Raw genomic sequence first — 22,480 nt, forward strand, 5'->3', positions numbered from 1 at the left:
TCACAGCTTTATTAGCAGCCCGGAGACGGGGCTAGGGCTCTTCCGTGGGCTTTCCACATCCCAAGCCCCGGCTAAGGAGCCCCAAAAGCATCCGGGGACCCCCAGGCCCCTAGCACTCCGCTCGACAGGAGAACTTTACAGTGCCCATCGGCCCGGCGATCAGGTGGAGCCGCCGCGGCTCGTGTACTCCTGGATGCTAGCCTGGAAGTGCTGGGTGGTGTTGAGATCTGGGCGACAGAGGATCACGTAGCACTTGGGGAGGAAGTAGCCGCTGAAGCCGCCACTGAGGCTGCTCAGCAGGGCCAGCACGTTGACCGCGGGCAGGTACTTGCCCTGGTAGACGCTGGCAGTGGTGAAGAAGGCAATCCACGACCCGAAGTTGAGGAATAGGCTGAAGGTGACGCATTTGGCCTCATTGTAGTTTGCCGGCAGGTCCTTGCCCAGGTAGTTGCAGGTAAAGGCACTAACGGAGAGGAGGCCATTGTAGGCAAAAGCCAGCAAGAAGCCCGGGGAGTTGGCCTCAGTGCACTCAAGGAGCACCAGCTGAGGGAAGCGTTGATATTCCCTGGTGGGCCGCGGGGTCCATACGGTGAGCCAAATTATACAGATGAGCAGCTGGGCCATGGAGCTGATCAACACAAACAAGCTGGGACCATGATTTTGGACCCAGGCATGGTAGAATGTGGGTATCTTGGCAGAAAACTTGAAGATGAAGACCAGATGAAAGGAGCGGATCATCAGGCAGGACAGGAAGATGGCAAAACCGAGGGCAAAGAGGGCTTGGCGCAGCAAGCACGTGGGCAGAGTAGGCTCCCCAAAGAAGCCATAGAGGCCACAGCTGCCCCCTGCCAGGGAGCCCAGCATGAGGAAGCAAAGCTTGCCCCCCGCTGACCTCACCACAGGGGTGTTGAGGTGCCAGGCAAACAGGCCACCAGTCCCAACTAGCAGCAGCAGCAGCAGCGTGTTCAGTGCCAACAGCCCCCAAGAGATGGGCTCCTGCCAGGTAAAAACCACCACGGTGCGTGGGAAACAAGTCTGGCTTCCCTCTGGTGCCCACTCTTCTTTCTCACAAGGCTGGCACTTGTGGAGGTCTGGAAGGGAAGGTGGAAAAGGCTCCTGAGAGCCAGGTAGGCTCTGGACTGCAGGACTTTATCCTGTACTTTATCTTTTTTTTTGGCTTTTATAAAGGGAATTTATTAAGTTACAAGTTTACAGTTTTAGGGCCATGAGAATGTCCAAACTGAGGCAGCCAGATAAATATACTCAAGAAAGGGTCGATGATGTTCTGGCTTTCTTTGTCAGCTGGGAAGGTACATTATCCTGTACTTTATCTTGTAGGCCATTCCCACCCAATGTTGGGAGGGCTGCACGAGAGCAGTGAGGGGTAACTCTGCCTGGGGCCCCAAGGTCAAGCACTTCTTCAAGATTGGGTGGGTTAACTACAGACTCTGGGGACACACAGGAAGGTTCTGGATGGTTCCTGATCCAGAAGGGATTTGCAAACCATGAGACTGGCTTACCCAGGTAGCCCAGTCCATGACCCATTGATGCTCTGAGCAGAAAGTATCAGGCAGCATTTTCCTCCCTCCCCCTGGCACTTACCCTAACCAAATCCGCCTTCCTGACCTGCTGCTCTGTGGTTTCTCTGAGTTCTGACTTTCTAAGGACAAAAGAGATGCATTCCTATCGCACCAAAAATATCAAAAGAAAGAATTTATAGCCTCAGGACTCCAGCACTGGCTGAACCTTCAGCTAGCTAGAGTCTCTGACCTCAGCCTTGCATCGCGGGGTAGGGTATGCTGGTTTTGTCCGCTGCAGACTCCATAGTATCTGCATCAGGCCAAGCTTTTCACCGTGCTGGCTGTCTATGGCGTGGGCAACAGAAGGAACATTATAAAGATAGGAGGGAAGGGCACAAAGAGAACAACGACTACATTCGTTTGGGTAAAGAGATTGAACATAGGATGAGATTGCACCTTTAGAAGGCGTGATGGGAGCTCTTTAATAAAGGACACACCTGGGTCTGAGGCCTTCCAGTGGGTGCTTTCTCCTTGCTTAAATTCAGGCTGGTGATGGGTGTCCTCTAACCTGTACCTAACTGACAGCAAAGTGGCCGGGCTGTGGTCGGGTATGCATACACTGTGGCCCGAGGGTGGTCCCTGCCTCTGCAGACCCCGGGAGTGCCGGGCTGCCTGCCCGCTCACATGCTCACTCACCACTCTTGTTGAGGAAGGTCCCGGCCTCACACAGCACACACTCGAAGCAACAGCGGTGGAAACCCACGACCACTCGTGCATGCCCTTCCAGACAGTCACGGGAGCACACGGACTCGGGTACCTGTAAGAAGCCAGAGGCATTCTGCAACCGCTCAGGCGGAGAGGCCCAAGTCAAGGGAATGGAAAGGGACAGAAACCCCACATCTGACCTCACAGCTCACTCCCAGCACCGAGGCCTTGGTGGAGTGAGCTGACACCTGGCAGATACCTGTCTGCCAGCAGCCCAGGGAGCTTCTCTGGAAGGGCTAGGAAGAGTGATGATGACCACCCCCCTGCTTTGGGTAAGTCATGTCAGCAATGCCCCCCACATGCCTGGTGAGTGGCCACAGCCCCGGTACCTGGTTATCCTTTCTGTGCCATTGGATCTTGGTCTTATTTATGTCCAGCCGGACTGGAGACCACGTGGAGGAGCCAATGACCCTGAAGGTCCACTTTGGGCCACTCCAGTCCCAGGCAATAATGTCATAACTGCTGAGGGGGTCCCCGTTTTCATCAAAGGTCACAGCATCCTCATGTAAAAGGAAATTCACCTTACGGATCTGCTCCAGAAGCTGAAACACACAGGCACTGTGAAGCCACCAGATACAACACAGGCTGCTCTCCCTCTGCCTTCCTCTATCCCCAGAGAACCAGAGAAGCAAGTGCCAGGAGCCCCTGGGCTTCCATCCTGGGCAGTTTCCACCACCTGGAAGGTCTCATCTCTTCCAGGCCCACTCCCCTGCTAGGAGCCAATCAGCTCTAGAGTGAGAGGTGGTCACAAGTGAAGGATCTTTACAGGGATTTTTAGTGCTGGCTCTCATCCTCAAAGCTCCCAAGGCATGGTGGGTAGAAGGCATTCACATAAGAAAAGGGGTTGGCCCCTAAGTCAGCGGCCTTGGTGACGCCCCCTCCCCCCCACTGCAAATAGAGTGGCCAGAGTGGCCACTGTGCTTGCCTCCAGGGTGGCCATCCTCTCTGGTGCTTACTAGTTACCTGCGGCTCGGCTGCCTCACCTGCCAGGGGTAGACTTGACCTGTGGAACAGGCCCCGGAGGAACAGCCCAGGAGCTGGTGGAGGCCATGGGCCACGGCGTAAACAGCCCGGTATGCATTGTAGGCAGAACTCATGGAGAAGGCTCCGAGCGTGGGTATACTGTCTGCCGTGAAAGCTGAGCACTCTCCGCAGAACTGATTGCTGCTGCACCAGGAGCCGCTGGGACATGGCCGGGGGGCCCGTTTCTCTGCCCGGATGTAGGTTTCTTCAAACTCCTTCAGGCCGACAACCAGCCTCTGCTGGATGGCCACACCCAGCACTGTCCCAATGCCCCAGATCCCGGGCACCTGGGCGACATGTGAGGAGATGGCCCAGTCTTCCGAGGCAATCCACACCTTGTCCGTCAGGTTGGCCAGCACCACGGACTCGAAGAACACCCTGGCCAGCTGCCTGCTGGAGAAAACGACCACAACAGTGGTTCTGGCCCTGGCCAGGTGGTACATGATGTTCTGCATCCTCTTGTCACCAGCCTGGGCGGAGAAGGGCACGATGTCCTTGAAGGCAATGCAGATGCCCCTCTCGACGGTCTGGTCCTCCAGCGCCTGCAACCCCAGCTGCCCGTAGTTGTCCTCGCTGCCCACCAACGAGACCCAGACCCAGCCAAACTCCAGCAGCAGCAGGAGCATGGCCTCCACCTGGTGCCTGTCACTGGGGATAGTGCGCAGGAAGGAAGGGTACTGCCACTTGCTGCTGAGTGCCTCGCTGCTAGCTTCATAGCTGATCTGTGGGGAGTTGGGTCAGGTTTCAGAGGAATCCCCCAGATTGAGGACCAACCCCCCCAGTGCCAGATCCCATGCTGAATGCTAGGATGCAGAAAGGACTGAGACACGACTGAGCTCAACATATACAATGGACAAGTTCCATGTGAACATCAGGACGGGCCTCACCAGGAAGGTTCTGTGGGAGGAATAGGAGTCTGCTTGATGGATGAGAGAGGGTCAGGCATTTTAAGCAAAGGCAACAAAACCTGCAAGCAAGAATGCAATGGCCTTGTGCTGTGGGGACCCACAAGGAGTCCTGCTGTACTGGAGGGGCAGAGGCCAGGAGGAAGGAGAGCCCAAGTGGTGTGGCTGGCAGATCAGGAAGGCCCTGACTCTTGAGTTAAGAGCTGGGTCTTCAGCCTGCAGGCCATGTGAAGTCCCTAAGGGTTTAGCAGAGAAGTGGCACACTCATACGTGTGTTTTAGGAGTTCACCCCTGATTCCAATGAGGAACATGTTGCAAAAGCCTGAAGATCAAAGCCAGGGAGCACCCTTGGGAGGCTGGTGAAATAATCTTGGAAAGAGATGATGGGAGAGAGAGAATCAAAGGTGTGGCAGTGGCAGAGGTCAGAGGGTCAAAAGTGAGGCAGTGATCACTGACTTCACGTGGGGAGTCTGAGGACTTGGGATCTGGGTGGGACTTTGGGTTTCCAGCTTGGGCAGAGACACTCAGATGTGCTGAGGAGGCAATGCAGGAAGAAAAGAGGACTTTGTTGTGCAGGGGAGAGACGTTCATTTGGGTCTGTCTGGAACCAGGAAGAGGAGACATCTGTGAGTATCTGGAGATGAAGTGTGGCTAGAGAAGGGCAATTCATAGCCACAGAGCGCACTGCCTGCCTGGGAATGGGAGACGAGTGAGGCAGACAGGTCTGTATTCTGGGAAGCCCCCACCTTCTCTGAGAGGTGGGGGAAGAGGTGCTACAAAGGACAGAAGCATTGGGGTTGGGGAGGGATGGTTATTAATGCCAAGGAAAGAGGTTCATGTCACAGTGTCACGAAGAAGTCACGTAAGACAAAGAAGGCCAGAAAAGCACTCACTGGCCTTGGAGATTTGAAAGGTCTTTTAGGTCACGGCAGGGACAAGATTGGTGGCCAGAGCCCAGGGCCGTGGACTGAAGAGCAAATGGAAAGATGAAGGGGCACGCAGGAACAGAGAAGTACTGATAAGTCTCAGTGGCAAGGGAACTGAGAGTAGGACACGAGGAACAGAAGTGCCTGGAGGGGTTTGGGAGGTGGAAGGGCAAGCTGCAGAGGTGCCACTTGGGAGAACATGACAAAGCAGAAGAGAGGGGCATAACTGGTGGGCCAAGGCTCGAGGGGAGAGGATGGGATTGGGAATAGGCAGAGGTCTGGTCTCATGAGATGAGAGTCCCACCACCTCTGAGCCAGGAGGGAAGGAAGAAGGAAGGAACAGCAGTAGGCTGATGTGAGGAAGTTCTGGGGTAGCAAGTGGAGGGTGTCCGGTTCTCAACGCAGGTAATGGGATAGCTGGGATGAAGGAGAGTATGCAGCAGAGGGCAGGAACATGAAAGGGGCAGGGGTCCATCCCTGCGGGTTGCAAGTCTGGAAGCAGCACTTGGGAAGGAAAGAATGCAAGGGCAGTCATTGTGAAAGGCAGTGACTACTGCCATCTGCCTAAGTCTCAGTGGCCACCCAGGAGGTCCATGGGGCCAGGCTGGCTGCAGGTGGCACAGCAGCTTCTGCCCACCCACCCTTTACCCGCTGGAGGAGCTGTGAGAGCCAGGGGGTGGGAGTGCTAGACCTGCCTGGGGGTGGGGGGTGGACACGCGAGTGAGGCTCAGGCTTACCAGGGGCACCAGAAAGGGACTGAGCAGGATTGCAGTGATGGTGGCCAGGTTGGTGGTGTCAGGGCCAATCACTGCCATCACCTTGGGGGAGAAGCGGGACAGGTCTCCTTCGATCTCTAAGCGCTGTGTCCCCTGCTGGGACAACAGCCTCAGCGTGGCATACACATTGGCTGACTCTGAGCACACGTCATAGAGCTCATAGCCCAGGGACACACCGGGCAGCAAGGACGTGGAGTTGTTGATCTCCTCGATGCCAAAGCGCATGGCCTGGAAGAGGTGGTAGCCGTGGCCACTGAAGCTGTTGGGCCTGGAGGAAAGTGATGTCAAGCTGGAGAGCTGAGAAGGGCAGGGCCCTGCTGAGACCTCCTGCCCTCCGAGAACCCTAGACTTTGGGTGTAGAAGGAACCTCTGAGGTCAGCTGTCCAGTCCCTACAACCATGACCCCAGAAACACCCAGCTCCTGGAGGTGTTAATAGGCCTGGGGAGGGATGGGGAACCAGTTGGAGAATGGCCATCTTTGGACAAGCACATTAGCATCTAAAGGCTCACAAAGTCCTGCAAAGAGACACGTGCTCAGCCTTGTTTAACTAGTATGTCTCATGGGGACACAGGTGTCCCTTGTGACCCACTTTGGGAACTGCTGTCTGGGACTAACAAGGATGTGCTGGGAATGGGACTCAGCTGCATTTTTGCAGCCTCTCTACTCGTTAGAAGATTCTCCCATCGTTTCTGTCACTTCTCTGAGTTATTCCCAGGAAGCTCAGTGCCGCCTTCCTGGGCCAGCCCTTCACTTCTCTGAAACGGAATTCCCTGCATCCCACCCACCCTCCCCTCCCAGCCGCAGCTCTCCCCACCATCCTGGGATGCCAGGCCCTTCTTCCAGCCTGCTCTCCAGATATGCTCCAGGTCCCTGTCCGGGACCTCCTACCCTCGGACCCCTAGTAGCATTCTCCAGCCTCCTGCATCGGTGATTGGCACAGAGGACAAGGGGCTATCTTCTTTAAAAGAAAAGTGTTTTTCTCCACCTGGGCTGTCAACCCTGTATAGCATTCCCCTAATTTACTTTTGCTATCCAACCCCGATGCTCCTACTGCTCTGTATCTCCCATTGCTCCCCACAGAGAACCACACTTACCGTATGGGAGATTATAATAGAGTTAGGAACTTGGGAAGGAGAATGGAAGAGGGGAAAGGTCGCCCTGGTTTGCTCCTTACCAGCTCCTTAGGTCACAAAGACAACAAACAACCTGGAAGGAATTATAACACAAAGCACTCTAACAGCAAGGACAAAAGGTACCAGAGTGGAAACAGGCAGAAGTTTCGCCAGGGTTTGCAGGCAGCTCCTGTGGATTGGGGACAGTTCAAGCAGGGGGTGGAGGTGACCCCTGTAAAGCCCAGGGGTAGAAAGGGCTTGCTCCTGGCTGAAGCCAACAGGTAGAAGGGCCTTGTAGGCAGGGGTCTGATTAAGAGTAAGTGATGATTCTGCTCACCTGTCGCATAGGGTCACCTCAGGTGTGCGTCTCACCTCCAGAAAGTCAGAGTGGAGAGGGAACAATCCCCCGATGAGATAATCCCCCGGGAGACTGAAGTCGGGAGAGGGCTCCATGGTGTGACAGCTGAACGCCCAGTAGCAGGAAATGGAGAGCTGCAGGCCCACCAGGAGAGCTGCTCCCTGGAACATGCTGGTGGGATGCCCCTGGGCTGCTGGGCAGGGCTGAGAGATGCTTCCCCACCCCCGTCCCTGGTGCTAGGTCAGGGCTGCCTAAGTCAAATAACAGACTGCAGCTTCATGCCTTTGCAAGGCCTTCCGGGCCGGGACCCACTCAGGGTGGGGTGGGTGTGGTGACGGTGGGGATGCAAAACCTGGTGGCATGGCGACCCTTCCTCTCCAGATGTCGCACTGGTGCCAACTCAGAGCCCTGGAGTTTTGTTGGGAGCGAGGCAGTGACCAGACGTAGGCGAGGGGGTGCTCTCAGGGAGTTGCGGGTTTGGGCATCCTTTTACCTGGGACCCCACCCCCCACCCCCAGTTTTCTGATTCTGAATTTTGAAGCAGATCCTCCTGGTTCACCTTGGGTTGCCCTCTTCAGCCCAAAGAGATATGCATGCAAACAGAGGGTATGCAAATAACCGATTTTGTTTACAACCCCAATCCCGGGGCTCGGGTGCAGGAACCTGGCTGCAGAAACCGCCCCAGGGGGATTTCCGGAGAGGTGAACCCCGTAGCAGGACCCAGGGTTTTTGGCTTTTCTTCTCAAACTTGCCCTGGTGGAACTTTGCATAATGTAAATAGAGCCCTCAGCTGGAAGGTCCGGCCCGGTACTGCAGGGGCGAGTGCCACCCCTCCCCCACCCCAACCCTTCTAGGGCTGCCTGGAGACACTAAGGGACAGGCAGGGCCCCCAGCTTCTCTTCCGTGTCAGCCGGAGGCCGCCGGCAGAAGGCGCTAGCGTCCAGGAGGCCACGCCTCTCTCCGACTCTATGGTCTCGGAGCGGGGCGATGAGGTCTCGCGAGAGCTTCGCGTGGGCGGTCCCGGGCATGGAGGACGCGCGGCTGCTGGGGAAGGTTTCCAGCCGCTCGGTGTGGCTGCGGGCCCGCAAGGCCCGGCCTCAACTCATCCTCAGCCGCCGGCCCCTCCGCCGGGTCAGGACCCTGCGATGGTGCGGCCGGCTGAGGCTGCGGCGACTGCGGCGCCGGCTGCTGCAGGCCCAGGCGGCGGGCGTGGACTGGAGGTCGGTCGGCTGCTTGGTGTCCCACGCGGCGGCAGCGGCGGCAGCGGCGACGGCGGCTCGGCGACCCAAGACCGCCAGCCCCCGCCCGGCCTCGGCCGCGACCCCCAGCCCGGTTCCAGCCGCGACCCCCGACCCATCCCCGGAGTCCCCCACGTCTCACATCATCCCTCCGCCGGTGCTGGCGGGCCCGGGTCGCGCCGTGGTGCTGCTGCCGTTCCAGCAGGTGGGTCGCGCTCGTGGGTAGAGGGGGATGGAGACGGAGTCCCCGAGCAGTTGCAGACTAGAAGACCACGGTCCCACCTCTGCGTGTTCTCCAGCTGGAAGTTGAGTCCCCGCGGCGGTCCTGCTGAGCGGCAGGTTAACAAGGACCCCTGCTGTGGGTAGTCCAGGCCTTCGGGACTGAGAGAGTTTAACGTAATAATGCTAATAGGTCGCTTTTACTGGGTGCTTAGAAATGCCAGGCTCCAAGTGTATTAGGTGTGTTGATCCATTTAATACTCCCAGCTCTGTATGGAGTAATAACGGTTATTGTTCTGTTAAGTGTTATGCCTGAACAGAGGTACAGGTTGGGTAACTTACCAAAGGTTGTATGGTGAGAGGCACAGCAAGATTCAGGTCCAAGCAGCCTGAATGCAGGATCCCTGTTCTTCACCGGGATGCTAGTCTGGCATGTCTTGGTCCAATGCTGAAGTGGAAGTTAAAGCCCAGAAAGGGGCGTGTCTTGCCAGTCTGTGGGCCTTGAAAGGAGAAAGTGTCAGTGTTTGTCTGAGCCATGAGGACAGAAGACCCGGGTTCATGGGACCCCCTTTTGCTTTATGTGGTGCTCCCTGCAGGTGCCATGGGGTATGATCTTAGATTGAAAGTATTAAGTACATGATGACCATCTGATAACAATGTAATCTTTTACTGAGAAACTAGCCACTTTTTGATATGTGAATAGCAAATTAAGATTTTTGAATTTTTCAATTGTTGTGTACAGAACGCTTAATATTATTTCTTCCTTTTTCTTTTGTTTCTCTGCTAGTCTCTTGTTTTTGGCGGACTCTGTAGTGTGACTTGCCTGTATGGCCGGGTGCAGGTGTTTGGTTTTACCCTTAGCCCAGGACAGCCTGCCTGTGAAGTCTTTTCTGCCTATACCCACAGTCTCATGGGTATTGACGCGGTTCATTACTCGATGCCTGAGAAAAGCAAGAAGGAGGTGAAAAGGGAAGCCCGAACTTCCCTCAAAGCTCATCTTAACCTAGGTAATGAAAAGAACTGGGTAATTACTGAGCACCTACTATAAAGAGGCTGATAATGTTTAGATGTTCACTGCGTTCTAGGTATTGTGCTAAACACTTTACTTATCTGTGTAAAGCCTGACAACAGTCCTGAGAGTGAAAGTGCTATATTTTCACCGTTTTACAGGTGAGAAAAATTGCCCAAGGCCATGTGCCTATCCAGATATGTTCCTATATGCAATGTGGCCGCCTTCAAAAAGGCTTTCACACATAATTCCTACTCTCAATATGTTTGCAATGTAGCCAAGGAGATGACAGTATTAAAGGGCAAGGAATTTAGCTGAGTTATTGTTTATAAGATAATTTATCTTTCTGTTTGCAGGTGACAGATGTCAGTTAATGAAGTATTTTTCTCCTCTGTGTTCCATTGTGATGCTAGAACGTCTGAAAACCTCAACTACAAACTACATACTCAGCCATCCAGGTTTATCTCCCGTTTTCTTACAAGAGGTAGAACCAGTTTTCATTCAAAGTTGTGCTGATTGTTTGCAGCAAAAGAATCGCATCAAATGACGTTTGTAAGATGCTCTCTTGGAAGATGAGTCTTTTGGTCATACAGAATGTAATACATGTACACAGTGGTAAAACACACAGCAAAGGAAAGTATACAATGAAAAATATTTCTCTTCCCCCTCTTCAGTTTCATTTCCCAGCAGAAGCCACATTTTCATATTGTAGTTTGTTAAATTTCTTTTTTTAATGGTTATTTTTATGAACTCAAAACATGCCTAACTAAACCTCTATTACTTGATTTAGTAACTTGTGACAGTATAAATTTTTCCCAAACTATGAATGCAAAACTTAAAGGTATTTTTATCTTCTTCCATCTCTCTTTTCTCACCTCCACGTTTTTGCTAGCCATCATAATAATTTCCCAAAGTCAAACTCTATCCCTGTAATTGTCTTCCAAGAGCAAATAAGCCAAGTCTAAAAGTTGGAGGCCAATATACAATATTTGTAATTCCCTCTTTCAGTAGAGAACCTGCTATTTGCCTGGTGCTGGGAATATGTCAGTGACTAAAACACACGAATCCTTGTCTCCTGGAGCTTATATTCTAGTTGGGGAGAGACAGAACAAGCAAAACAGATACGTTGATATGTTGTATGTTAAAGATCTAAGTGCTCTGGAGAAAAACAGCAGGGAGTGTGTGGGGACGGGGGGGCAGGTATTTTTTAATATAGTGCTTAAAGAAGACCTCCCTGAGAAGGAGGAGAGGAGTGGACGTTTAGGCAGCAGGAACCACCAGTGCCAAGGCAGGCTAGGGAGGGCCCGCTGCCTGGAGGCATTCGAGAGGCTCAGGTCATGCTGGCCTCTGGCTTTTACTCCAAGTAGGTGTGAAGCCACGGAGAGATTTGGGGCGGAGGTGTGACAGCACCTGACTTAGATTCTAACAGGATTGCTCTGATTGCTTAATTGAGAATACTGAAGGTAAAGGCAACGGCAAAAGTGGAGACCATGTAAAAAACTATTTCTAAAATCAGAGCAAGAGCTGACTGATCTCAACCAAGAAAGTTACAAGTGTTCCAGTTCTAGATTTGTTTCCAGTGAATAGAGCCTGTGCAGGGTAGCAGACAGATGGCATATGTGGTATGGGGAAGAGTTGAGGCGTTAATACCAGGCTTCTTGGCCTAAGCAGATAGATGCATGGAGTTGCCATTAACTGAGATGGAAAACTGCAGGTGGAACAGGTTTGGATATGCTAACTTTGGAGATGCCCATTAAACATCCAGTTGGTGATATCAAGTGGGCAGTTGAATATATGAATCTGGAATTGAAGGAAGAGGTTAGAGATTGAAATTTTGGAGTCTTCATTAAAGAGACTAACAAAGGCCATGAAATGAAATGTTAACCAAGGGATAGAAACAAGAACGTATGAATTCTAAGCTCAGGAGCACTCCAAGGAAGGGTCTGGGCAAAGATGAGGGAGTTGTAAAAGAGATTGAGAAGGAGTGGCCATTGACCTTAGAGGAAACCCAGTGAGGGACATCCTGGAGGCCAGGCAAGAGTCTTTAAAGGAAATGGAAGTGAACAACTGTGTCAGATGTTGCTGGTGGTAAAATGAGACTTGCTTGTTGGCTGTAGAAGTATGGTTTGGATGAGAGTTCAGCTTGCTGGGAGAGTAGGAGAAGCCTGATTGGAATGGAGCTAGTCGTCTAGGAAAAGAGGAACTCTAGGCTTTAGCAGTAAGATTTTTGCCTTTGTAGAGTTTAGCTGTGAAAGGAGGAAAGGAAATGAAGCAGAAATTGGAGGGCAAAGCGTGATTTAAGAGAGGTTTGGGTTTTTTTTGTTTTTTTTTTTTGAGATGGATGACAAAAACCCGGCATGTTGGAATGTGGTTCCCAGAGGAGAGGGAACACCAGTGATGCATTAGAGAGAGACCAGAGTGGCTGAAACTGTGACAGTGACTCAACCACAGGGATGGATTCTATGTCCATGTGGAAGAGATGGCCTTAAGAGTGTAGGCCGTTCGTAGAGGAAATACCCAGATAGGGCCAGAGGAAGTAGAAATTCTCTTATTTCCTTTAACACTGGGAAATAAAATCCAGGTCCTCAGAGTTTGAGAGTGGAGGAGTAGGTGGGTATTCAGCATTTGCAGTGAGAGAAGATAGGTGAGAGCAGGGCTTTGAATTGTTATGAGGATGTAAATTTCATTTCCTGCAGAATCCAGTAGCATGATAAGGGCCATAGAAAAGGTGGACTCCTGTTTTATCAAGCCTTTACCACTCAACAGTGAATGTTCCAGATGCCCTGCATCAAACAGATTATTTTTTTCATTATTTTTTTTTCTGAAACATATTGAATCACCACTGTTGTTTATATTCTTTCTGCTTCCCTTCCTTTTACCCCGCCTTCCCGTGTGTTCATGCATTCTGGTGTAATTTTTTCATGTAAGGTGGAAAGTAAACTTTAGATTACTTCATTTTATAAAGTGGTTTATTTTGCTCTCAGTGATTTATAGTAAAGCAGAGTATAGAATTGTAGGTTCAGAAGACTTTTCTCTCAAAACTTTGAAAGCCTCAGTCTACTAGAGTGAGAATCCAGACTTGCTGATGTGCAGTCTCACACCAGCCTGATGCTTGTTCCTGTTACGGCACCTTTGTCCTCGGTGCTGGCAGCCTGCATGAGGAGTGGACCTGGGTGGTCTTTCCTTCATCCTCTCCAGCACAGTGGGCTTATTCCAGCCGAACGCATCTGTTTCAGCTCAGGAGCATGTTTCCATTTCTTGAGTTGCATTGTCCCTGGGTTCTTGCACTTCTGTTAGAAAGTTCTTAACTTCATAAGTCTGTCTGCCCACCCTTTTGCTTTGTTCACACGTTCTCCATCTTGGTCTTTTGCTTTATATTTTTAGAGATGCCTTAACTTTATTCCAGATCATCAACCTGGCTTACAGCTTTGGTCCTTCTATTTAATTATTAATTTTTTTCTTATGGAAAATTTGCCCGCGAGTTTTCTTTTTCTCTGGAATCTCTTGCTAAGGTGATAGTTGCTTGGAAGTAAGTGTGAGCTATGAAAACAGGCACAGGGATGAGCTCAGGAGGACAAGCACAGGAGTCCGCAGTGGGTGGGATTTGGGGGCATGAGGTAAAGGGAGCAGCCACAACTATCTTCTGTACCTCACACCTCTGTGAGCATTTCAATTTAGAACTGAAGAGACCTGGTTTTTTTTCACTTTTCCTTAAAGTTTAAATTGTTAATTTCAGAATTCAGTCCCCAAAATTACCGCTGAATATTTAACCTTGAGGTCTGTTGGCATTCGGAGAAGTAGAAGGAAAAATGGCCTTCGTTTAAGTGAGAGTGTCATTTCCGCAGTGGAAGAATTAGTCAGTGTTTCTTGTGGTAAGTGATATATACTGATAAATTTTAGCATTTTTCCCCCCAGAAGCTTTAGTGGATTACTACCCAGTAGAGTCCTAGAGAAGATAACTAATTGTACATGTCAATGTTTGTTTCACCTCCAGAAGAAGTAGACGACTGCCCTGTCATTCTGGTTTGTGGGGCTCAGGACCTTGGAAAGTCAACGTTTAATAGATATCTGATCAACCAGTTGTTAAATAGGTAAAAATGCTTATATTTTTCTTTTGATACATTGCTGGATTTTGGAAGTAGGATTTTTGATTTTTAAATTTTGGGAGATGGGCGGTACAACAGTGGCTCAGTGGCAGAATTCTCACCTGCCATGCCGGAGACCCGGCTTCGATTCCCAGAGCCTGCCCATGCCAAAAAAAAAATTTTTTTTGAGGGGTGTGGATGTTGATTTGTAGAGAGTATATACAGCTGCTGTACAAGTCTGCTCAATTGAGTGATGACATCCTTTAATGTGTTTTGAAGTGTGTGATGATGCTTTGAGGGTGTATTTGCCTTACCTTGCAGGTAGGTGAGTTGTAGGTGAAGACGCTTGATTCCTATATTTGTCCAGATGATATTTCCAAATCCATAGATTCAGAACAGAAATAAATTTTGTTGTATTTTAAAGATAAAAGATATAAAGACTAGGTTGTATTCAGATTATGAGTGGACACTCATCACCAAGCCACAGCACTTTTCCTCTTTATATTTATGATCAGTAGTCTGAAAAGAAAAGAGTTAATGGTCATCTTTGGTGCATTCTCCCTAGAGGCTGCATAAAAACCTTAAAATCTGACTTATCCTTTCTACATAGTAAAGCTAATGAAGATTTTCTGTTTTCTTTTTTTTAAATTCTTTTTATTTTCAGTATTTCCTGTGTTGACTATTTGGAATGTGACCTTGGACAGACAGAATTTACTCCTCCTGGTTGCATTTCTCTACTTAATGTTACAGAACCAATTCTAGGTATGTATTAAATGTTTTTTAAAATGTCTTGGTTTTACAAAATTCAAAAGTCATGATACTTATGAAAAACTCAAAAGAATATAAAAGCATAAAATGAAAAAGCAAAAATGTCCCCTACTAACTTCATTATTGACCGATTACTGCTCCCCAAGTCCCTGAAAACAAATTATGTTCCTTTTCTAGGGTTCCATTTCATTAAATAGAACTGCTATCCATTTTATTTTACTTGAATTAGAAACACACCTGTCCCTAGGAGTAACATCTTATATAAGCCTAGTATGAATATCTAAACCAAGAAGTTAATGTTGATACAATATTATTAGCTAATCTACAGACTCTTTGAATTTTAAAAAAATTTTTTAATTGAGAAATTTTCACACGCTTTCTATACATAGTGCAAAATCAGTGGCTCACAATCATCACATAGCTGTGTATTCATCACCATGATCATTTTTTTAGATAGATTATTTTGAATTTTACCAGTTATCTCACAAATAGCATTTTTCTAGTCCAAAATCCCACATTGCATTTTCTTGTCATGTCTCCTTAGTCTTTTCCAGTCTGGGAGGATTCCTCGACTTCTCTTTGTCGTACATGAAGCAAATATCCTTTCTTCACTGAATTCACTCCACATGTCTTAGAAGTTGTTTAACTCTGTATGAATTTATTTCTGAACTCTGTTCAGCTCCATTGATTCTTTTATCTATCTTGATGCCGATACCATACTGTCTTTATTAGTACAGCTTTATCATAAACCTTGACATTAGTCCTCTAAATTTGTCTTTCTTTTTCTAGGTTGTTTTGGTTATTTTATGTCCTTTGCATTGCTGTAAGAATGTTTTAAGTGATGTATTTATTTTTCACTGTGGTCAAGTATATATAATATAAAAATCATTGTAACTATTTTAAGTGGACAATTCTTTGACATACATTGATAGTACTGTGTAACTTTCACCACTGTCTATTTCCAGACTATTTTCATCATCCCAAACCAAAACTCACTCCCATTTCCAATAACTCCCTAATTCCTTCTCCTCCCCCACCTGGTAACCATTATTCTTCTTTCTTACTTTAATGTTTACTTATACTTAGTATGTCATGGAAGAGGAATTATACAGTATTTGTCCTTTTGTGTTTGGCTTGCTTCACTCCACGTGATGTCTTCAGGGTTCATCCATGTTGTAGCATGTACCAGCATTTTACTTCTTTTTACAGTTGAATGATCCTCCATTGTATAAGTATGCCACATTTGTTTATCCATTTATCTTTTTTTTTTTTTTTCAGGTGCATGGTCTGGGAATTGAACCCGGGTCTCCCGCATGGAAGGCGGGCATTCTAACCATTGAACTACCTGTGCACCCTATCCATTTATCTTTTGATGGGCGCTTGCATAGCTTACACCTTTTAGCTATTGTGAATAATGTTCTGATGAATGTTGGTGTACAGATAACAGTCTGAGTTATGATCATGTAGTTGTATATTCATCACCATGATCATTTTTTTGAACATTTGCATCACTCCAGAAAAAGAAATACAAAAGAGAAATTAGATTACAGGGTTAATTTCTTTAAATATTTAAATAATCAAATAATGTTACAATGGTAACCCATTATTTTAATCAACAAAGTAAAATGTTTTAAGTAATAATGAAAATTTATGCTCTAGAGATTATAAAGCAGTAAATAAGAAATTAGTAGTCAAAAAAAAGTAAATTGTGTTGTGCTTTGGGAGTAAGATGAAAAACTTTTTAAAGAGGAAGAATGTGCTGAGTTTTGATCCTGTTCAAATGAAAATAGAAAACTAAAATCATCTTTTCCAGCTCCAAATATATGAGTTGAAGAGTCTAATGGAAAAGAAAATGTAAAAGCATCTTCTTAAGGTTTCCCAAATAAGTTTCCAATGTCTTGTTGTGATGGGAGGGAATTTAAATTTTCTGCAGAACAATGTTCACTAAACTGATCTGATGGGGTTTCTGAATCAAATATAGAAGGATCAAATACATTCAATCCAGGTGATAGAGACATATATAATTCATAAGAAAAGAAAATCTGGGGGATTCCTTTTGTGCTTGACTTTCAAGTATTGAATTCCTATTTATTTCAAGTGAGGGAGTTTTGGGCAACTGTAATTTCTCCAAAGATTCAGGTGTTTTCACAACTTCAGGAGTTCTTAAAAAAGGAATTTCAGGAGTTCCTGGAAAATTTTCAGTCCTTTCTTCAACTTGATCACTATTATTTTCTTTTGGCTTCTCAAAATGTGCTGTAAATATAGCCTGTGAAGTACATTTTGACGACTGGAACATGTGAACTTTTTTTTTTTTTTTTTTTTTTTACTTTTTTAATGTATTTTTTTTAACATAACAACATACAAACAAAGCATTCCATTCTTAGTATATAATCAGTGACTCACAATATCACCACATAGTTGTATATTCATCTCCATGATCATTTCCTAGAACATTTGCATCACTCCAGAAAAAAGAAAAAACTCCTACATACCATACCCCTTACCCCTCCCTCTCATTGACGGCTAGTATTTCCATTTACCCAATATATTTTAGTCTTTGTTTCCCCTATTTTTTTTCTATATCCCTCACCACTCCCTTTCATTAATCACTAGTATTTCAGTCTACTAAATATATTTCAACATTTGTTCCTCCTATTTGTTTATTTTTAATCCATGTTTTACTAATCTGTCCATACCATAGATAAAAGGAGCATCAGACACAAGATTTTCACAATCACACAGTCACATTGCAGAAGCTGCATCATTACACAATCATCTTCAAGAAACATGGCTACTAGAACACAGCTCCACACTTGCAGGTACTCCCCTCTAGCCTCTCCAATACACCTTAAACGTGAATATTTAAATGGTTATTCACAACAGAGTCGCTAAATACGTGTATATCATTTTCTTTTTGTCTGAGTCAATATTGGCAAGCCTTGACTGCTTCACAGAACTTTCTTCTTTTTTATCTGTAATTATTGGTTCTGAAGCATGCATTTTTATTGATCTAACTTCTGAGATTTGTAAGAAAGAAACAGTTGAGTGTTTTGAGGGTTTTTATCAAATAGAAGTATATGTTCGTCATTTTTTAAAATTCTGTTTTTCAGTTCTTTCCCCTTTTCTATATTTTTATTCTTTGGACATTTGAGTTGCTTCCAACTTTTGCTATTGTGAATAATGTCATTATGACATCAGTGTGCAAGTATCTGTTTGAGGACTTACTTTAAATTTTGAGGGTATAAACCCAGAAGTGGGATTGCCAGTTAACTTTCTGAGGAACCACGAAACTTTTCCATAGTGGCTACTATTTTTACAATCCCACCAACAGTGAATATGTCTTCCTGTTCCTCCACATCCTCCCCAATACTTAAACTTTCTTGTTTTTTTTTTTAATAATAGCCATTCTAGTGGGTGTGAAATAAACCTCACTGTGGTTTTGATTTACATTTCTCTAATGGCTAATGATGTTGAACAACTCTGTGTGCTTTTGAGCCAACTGTCTGTCTTTGGAAAAATGTCCATTCATGTCTTTTCCCCATTTTTTAATTGTATTGTTTGTATTTGTTGTTGAGTTGTAGGATCTGTTTATATATTCTGGATATTAAACCTTTATCAGATACGTGGTTTCCAAATATTTTTTCCCATTCTGTAGATTGTCTTTTTACTTTCATGGTGAAGTCCTTTGATGCACAAAAGTTTTTCATTTTGATGAAGTCCTAATGATTTTTTTTTTCTTTTGTTGCTTATGCTTTTGGGTAAAATGTAAGAAACCATCCCCTGATACGAGATCCTGAAGATGCTTCCCTACATTTTCTTCTAGGAATTTTATAGTCGTGGTTCTTATAGTTAGGTCTTTCATCCATTCTGAGTTAATTTTTGTGTTAATTTTTAAATTAACCATTTTGTTTAATATGGTTGAGTTACAGGTCCACCTTTATTCTTTGATATGGATGTCCAGTTTTCCCAGCAGCTTTTGTTGAAGTGACTGTTCTGTCTGGTTTTTGCTTGTTGATCTTGCAAATTCGTTTATTAGCTCTAATAGGTTTGTTGTGGATTTTTCAGGATTTTCTTTGCATAGGATCATGTCATTTGCAAATAGGGAAAGTCTTATTTCTTCCTATTTTTGATGCCTTTTATTTCTTTTCTTGCCTAATTGCTCTGGCTAGAACTTCTAGTATAATTTTGTATGACAGTGGTGACAATGGGCATTCTTGACCTTCGGGGGGAATCTGTAAGTCTTTCACCATTGAGTATGATATTAGCTGTGGGTTTTTCATATATGCCTTAGTCATGTTGAGGAAGTTTCCTTTGATTCCTAAGTTTTATAAGTTTTTATCAAGAAGTGGCACTGGATTTATCTCATGTGTGGGTGTGCAGTTGTTCAAAGTATCCTCTTATAATCCCCTTTTGTTTCTGATTCAGTTATTTGTGTTGTCTTTTTTCTTTGTCTAGCTAAAGGTTTGTCAATTTATCTTTTTCGAATAAGCAACTTTTAGTTTTGCCAATTTTTTTTTAATTCTCTATTTCATTTATTTCTGTTATAATCTTTGTTTCCCTTCTTCTGCTTAGTTTGCTCTTCTTTTTGTAGATCCTCTGGCTGTAAGATCTTCTTTTTTTAATGTAAGCATTTAGAGCTATGACTTTCCCTCAGCACTGCCTTTACTGCATCCTCTAAGTTTTGATATGTTGTATTTTCATTTTCATTTACCCTGAGGTATTTCCTAATTTCCTTTGTGATTTCTTTCTTAATATGTTGGTTGTTTAAGAGTACTTTGTTGTGTGGTTCAATGGTAGAATGCTTGCCTGCCATGCAGGAGACACAGGTTCGATTCCCAGCCCATGCACCCACAAAATAATAGTAATAATAATAAAAAAGAGTACATTATTGAATTTCCCCTTATTTGTGAATTTTCCATACTCCCCTGTTACTGTCCATTGTGGTTAGGGAAGATACATTGTATGATTTCAATATATGCTTTTTTAATTTATCTAGACTTACTTTGTGACCTAACACATGGTTTCTCCTGAAAAATGACCCACGTGTACTCAAGAAGGAAATATGTTCTGCTTTTGGGTGAAGTGTTCTATATGTATGTGTCTGTTAGGTCTAGCTGTTTTAGGGACGCGTTCAAGCCTTCTATTTCCTTATTGATCTTCTGTCTGAACTATCTGGATGGTATTTACTAGCTGCATGACCTTAGTCAAGTTAATGAATCTCTTTCTCACTTTCCTCATTTGTGGAAATGGGGATAATAGCACTACCCAGCTAGTAGGGTTTTATGAAGATTAGGGAATACATATAAAGCACTTAAAATGTAGATAGTGCTGTATTCCAACAGTGACTACTGTTACTCCTCGTCCTTTCATGCACGTACAGGCCCTGCAAGAGCCGGACGTTTGTTTGGGTGGCTCACTAATTTATCCTAAGTCTCTGGGGCAGTGTCCAGCTTATGGTACTCAGTGTTTGTTGCACGAATGACCATATTAGGACGTGATTGGTTAACTGTGTATGTAAAAATGAACATGTATTAAGTTGAAAACTTAGGTTTCAGGAAACAGAATAATAGCTATTCCTATTGGTAGCATTGTCTCACATTTTCTAAGGTCTTTTTCAGTGATGATGGCTGAAACTCTCACCACCTCTTAAGAAGGTATGGGATTGATAACTCTTAACTTTATCTTCTTAGGACCACCTTTCACCCACCAGAAAACACCACAGAAAATGGTGTATTATGGGAAACCTGCTTGTAAAGAAAACTATGAAAATTATATTGATATAATAAAATATGTATTCAGCTCTTATAAGAGAGAATCTCCTCTAATCATCAACACAATGGGATGGGTGACAGGTAAGCCCCCAGGTGCACATTCCACAGGAAAGGTTGGGTACTTCATATAAGATTTTTGCTTAAAGATGTTGAAGCCCAATTTTTAAGACTTTCTTTGTATTGATCATTTCTTAGTCTTTTACTAAGCCTAACAACTTGTAGGAACGTGATTGTTTTGCAGTGCATTAATTGTGCTTGTGCCATCTCTTTCTCTAAGGCAATGGGCTTTTACTCCTCGTCGATCTCATCCGATTGCTGTCTCCCAGCCATGTCATTCAGTTCAGTTCTGCCCGAAGTAGATACATGCCCAACCTCACCCCCGACTATGTGGATGACATTGACGGCCTGTATACAAAAAGCAAGCGCAAAGTTAGAGATAGAGGTTTCCAGCTTCCAGAAGCAGAAAACTTGGAATTTGCTGATGAAGAAAAAGAGAGTCCAGTTGTGTTTACTGGATACAAACTGATGTGTGTTGAATCAGAGTTTGCATTTAGAAAAACTCCACGAAACAGGTGTGTGTAATAACACCTCCACATATTATATTTACATGAGTGGAGGCAAATGTGTAAGGTTAAATCTCTACTTACCTGGTTCTGACTTCCTTTTCAGAGAATTACATAACAGAGTTCTTCGTGACTTGGCAGTATTGGGTTACCTTGGCCAGCTGCAGCCCCCAAATCCAAGATCAGTATATCCTTTACATGGTCTGACACCATATCAGGTAATCTGAACTCTTGTGGGAAAAATTGTCTTTGCATTGCTTATCTCTCAGGCATTCTTGTGTCTTCCCACGTGCCAGGCACTGTTCTGACCACTTTGCTGTCATTCTCAGAACAACCCTAAGATGTTGGTTCTGCAGTTATCCCCATTGTACAGGCAAGAAACATAAGACACGGAGACCCTAAGTAAAGCAACTGAAATGTCAGAGCAGGAATTCAAAGCCAAGCATCCAGCCCCAGAATCCTCTCAAACTCTGCTGGGAATGAGTGCAGTGACATGCTGGTTAGGAATGTTGTAGCTGACCCTGCTGCTGGCTCTGGGACTTAAACCCAGGCAGTCCATTTGCCACTGAGGTGCTCCTGCTCCCTGGCTGTGTGTGACTTGTGTTCTCATCTGTAGAATGAGGGTACTGGGGTAGTACCAGCCCCTCATGGAATGTATGGTTTCAGTACCTGCTCATGGCAGTACCTAGAGAGCACTTCTAAAGGGTCGACAAACACCAGAGTATTTGCAACTTGGAATCTCAACTGTTGAGAGTTATTTGGGGAGGAAAACACCTAATGTTAGGATTCCTGATGATGAGAGAATAAAAATAGTGACTGGTAGCATTTCTTAAATAAATACTTACTGTGTGCTACGCCCTGTTTGAAGCCTAGGTTGACTCATTTACTCACAGTGATCCTGTTATTATCCCCATTTTACAGATGGACATTAGTCAGCTTGCCCAGAGTGGCATAGTGAAAGGCTGTTCTAGCCCTCTGCTGTTCAGCCTCCGTCTGTTGTGCCCATTGAGTGCCTTCTACTCTCCTAGGCACTTTACATGGATGACCTGTTGACCCTTGAGGTAGATGGTGCTATCATACCTGTTGACAGCTTAGAAAAACGGCCCTGCTGTGTAGGTCCTGCAGCCTGAAGTGGTCTACCTCAGTGGCGGGGGGTGTCCCCTAGACTGATCCTGAGGCAGGCTTCAGGCCCAAGTCCTCTCTGAAAATCCAAGCCAGTTTGTTTGATGGGCTTTGGGTATATGGGGTCGTTTATTCACTTGGAAGAACTCTTTACCTGAACTGAAACTTAACCTGCCAATAATTTAACTTCTTAGCCTTTTATGGTCTCATTTCATTTATGAAACTTAAGTGATATGTGTTACAAAATATTTTTCTACTCTGAAAATTCGGAATTACCCATTAAGTTCTATGTTAAAGGTGGTTGCTTTATCTTGTGCTC

At 45.8% G+C, this 22,480-nt stretch overlaps 2 protein-coding genes across 4 annotated transcripts in view; one reads left to right on the forward strand and one right to left on the reverse strand.

Moving 5' to 3' along the window:
• On the reverse strand, window positions 1–8,552 carry TAS1R1 (taste 1 receptor member 1). Its single transcript, XM_077151472.1, has 6 exons — window positions 7,366–8,552; window positions 5,877–6,183; window positions 3,269–4,030; window positions 2,615–2,827; window positions 2,217–2,337; window positions 1–1,091 (listed from the first exon to the last, which is right to left on the reverse strand). Exons 1-6 carry the CDS (start codon window positions 7,554–7,556, stop codon window positions 160–162), a joined length of 2,526 nt encoding a protein of 841 aa, XP_077007587.1. The 5' UTR covers window positions 7,557–8,552; the 3' UTR covers window positions 1–159.
• Window positions 8,380–22,480, forward strand: part of NOL9 (nucleolar protein 9) — a 19,997-nt gene continuing 5,896 nt past the window's right edge. Inside the window, exons 1-9 of one of the 3 annotated variants that reach the window (XR_013171311.1) lie at window positions 8,380–8,829; window positions 9,631–9,850; window positions 10,209–10,336; window positions 13,589–13,724; window positions 13,847–13,943; window positions 14,602–14,699; window positions 20,396–20,557; window positions 20,754–21,048; window positions 21,146–21,257. Coding sequence is in view for 2 of the 3 variants with exons in the window: in XM_077151473.1 (XP_077007588.1) it covers window positions 8,413–8,829; window positions 9,631–9,850; window positions 10,209–10,336; window positions 13,589–13,724; window positions 13,847–13,943; window positions 14,602–14,699; window positions 20,396–20,557; window positions 20,754–21,048; window positions 21,146–21,257 (1,665 nt within the window). In the remaining variant the exon portion in view is untranslated. Of the gene's footprint in view, window positions 8,830–9,106; window positions 9,450–9,630; window positions 9,851–10,208; window positions 10,337–13,588; window positions 13,725–13,846; window positions 13,944–14,601; window positions 14,700–20,395; window positions 20,558–20,753; window positions 21,049–21,145; window positions 21,258–22,480 lie in introns of those variants that run through there. The other 2 variants (XM_077151473.1, XM_077151474.1) reach the window with 2 other exon arrangements.

This window comes from Tamandua tetradactyla, chromosome 2 (assembly GCF_023851605.1).
Source record: "Tamandua tetradactyla isolate mTamTet1 chromosome 2, mTamTet1.pri, whole genome shotgun sequence".
NCBI classification, from domain to species: domain Eukaryota; kingdom Metazoa; phylum Chordata; class Mammalia; order Pilosa; family Myrmecophagidae; genus Tamandua; species Tamandua tetradactyla.

Coding starts and splice junctions, on each gene's coding strand:
- TAS1R1 (XM_077151472.1), bottom strand. CDS start 7,556: ATGTTCCAGGGAGCAGCTCTCCTGGTGGGCCTGCAGCTCTCCATTTCC. Junction 4,031..5,876: donor GTCCCTTTCTGGTGCCCCTG/GTAAGCCTGAGC, acceptor AACTCCCCACAG/ATCAGCTATGAAGCTAGCAG. Junction 1,092..2,216: donor GACCTTCCTCAACAAGAGTG/GTGAGTGAGCAT, acceptor CTTCCCTTCCAG/ACCTCCACAAGTGCCAGCCT.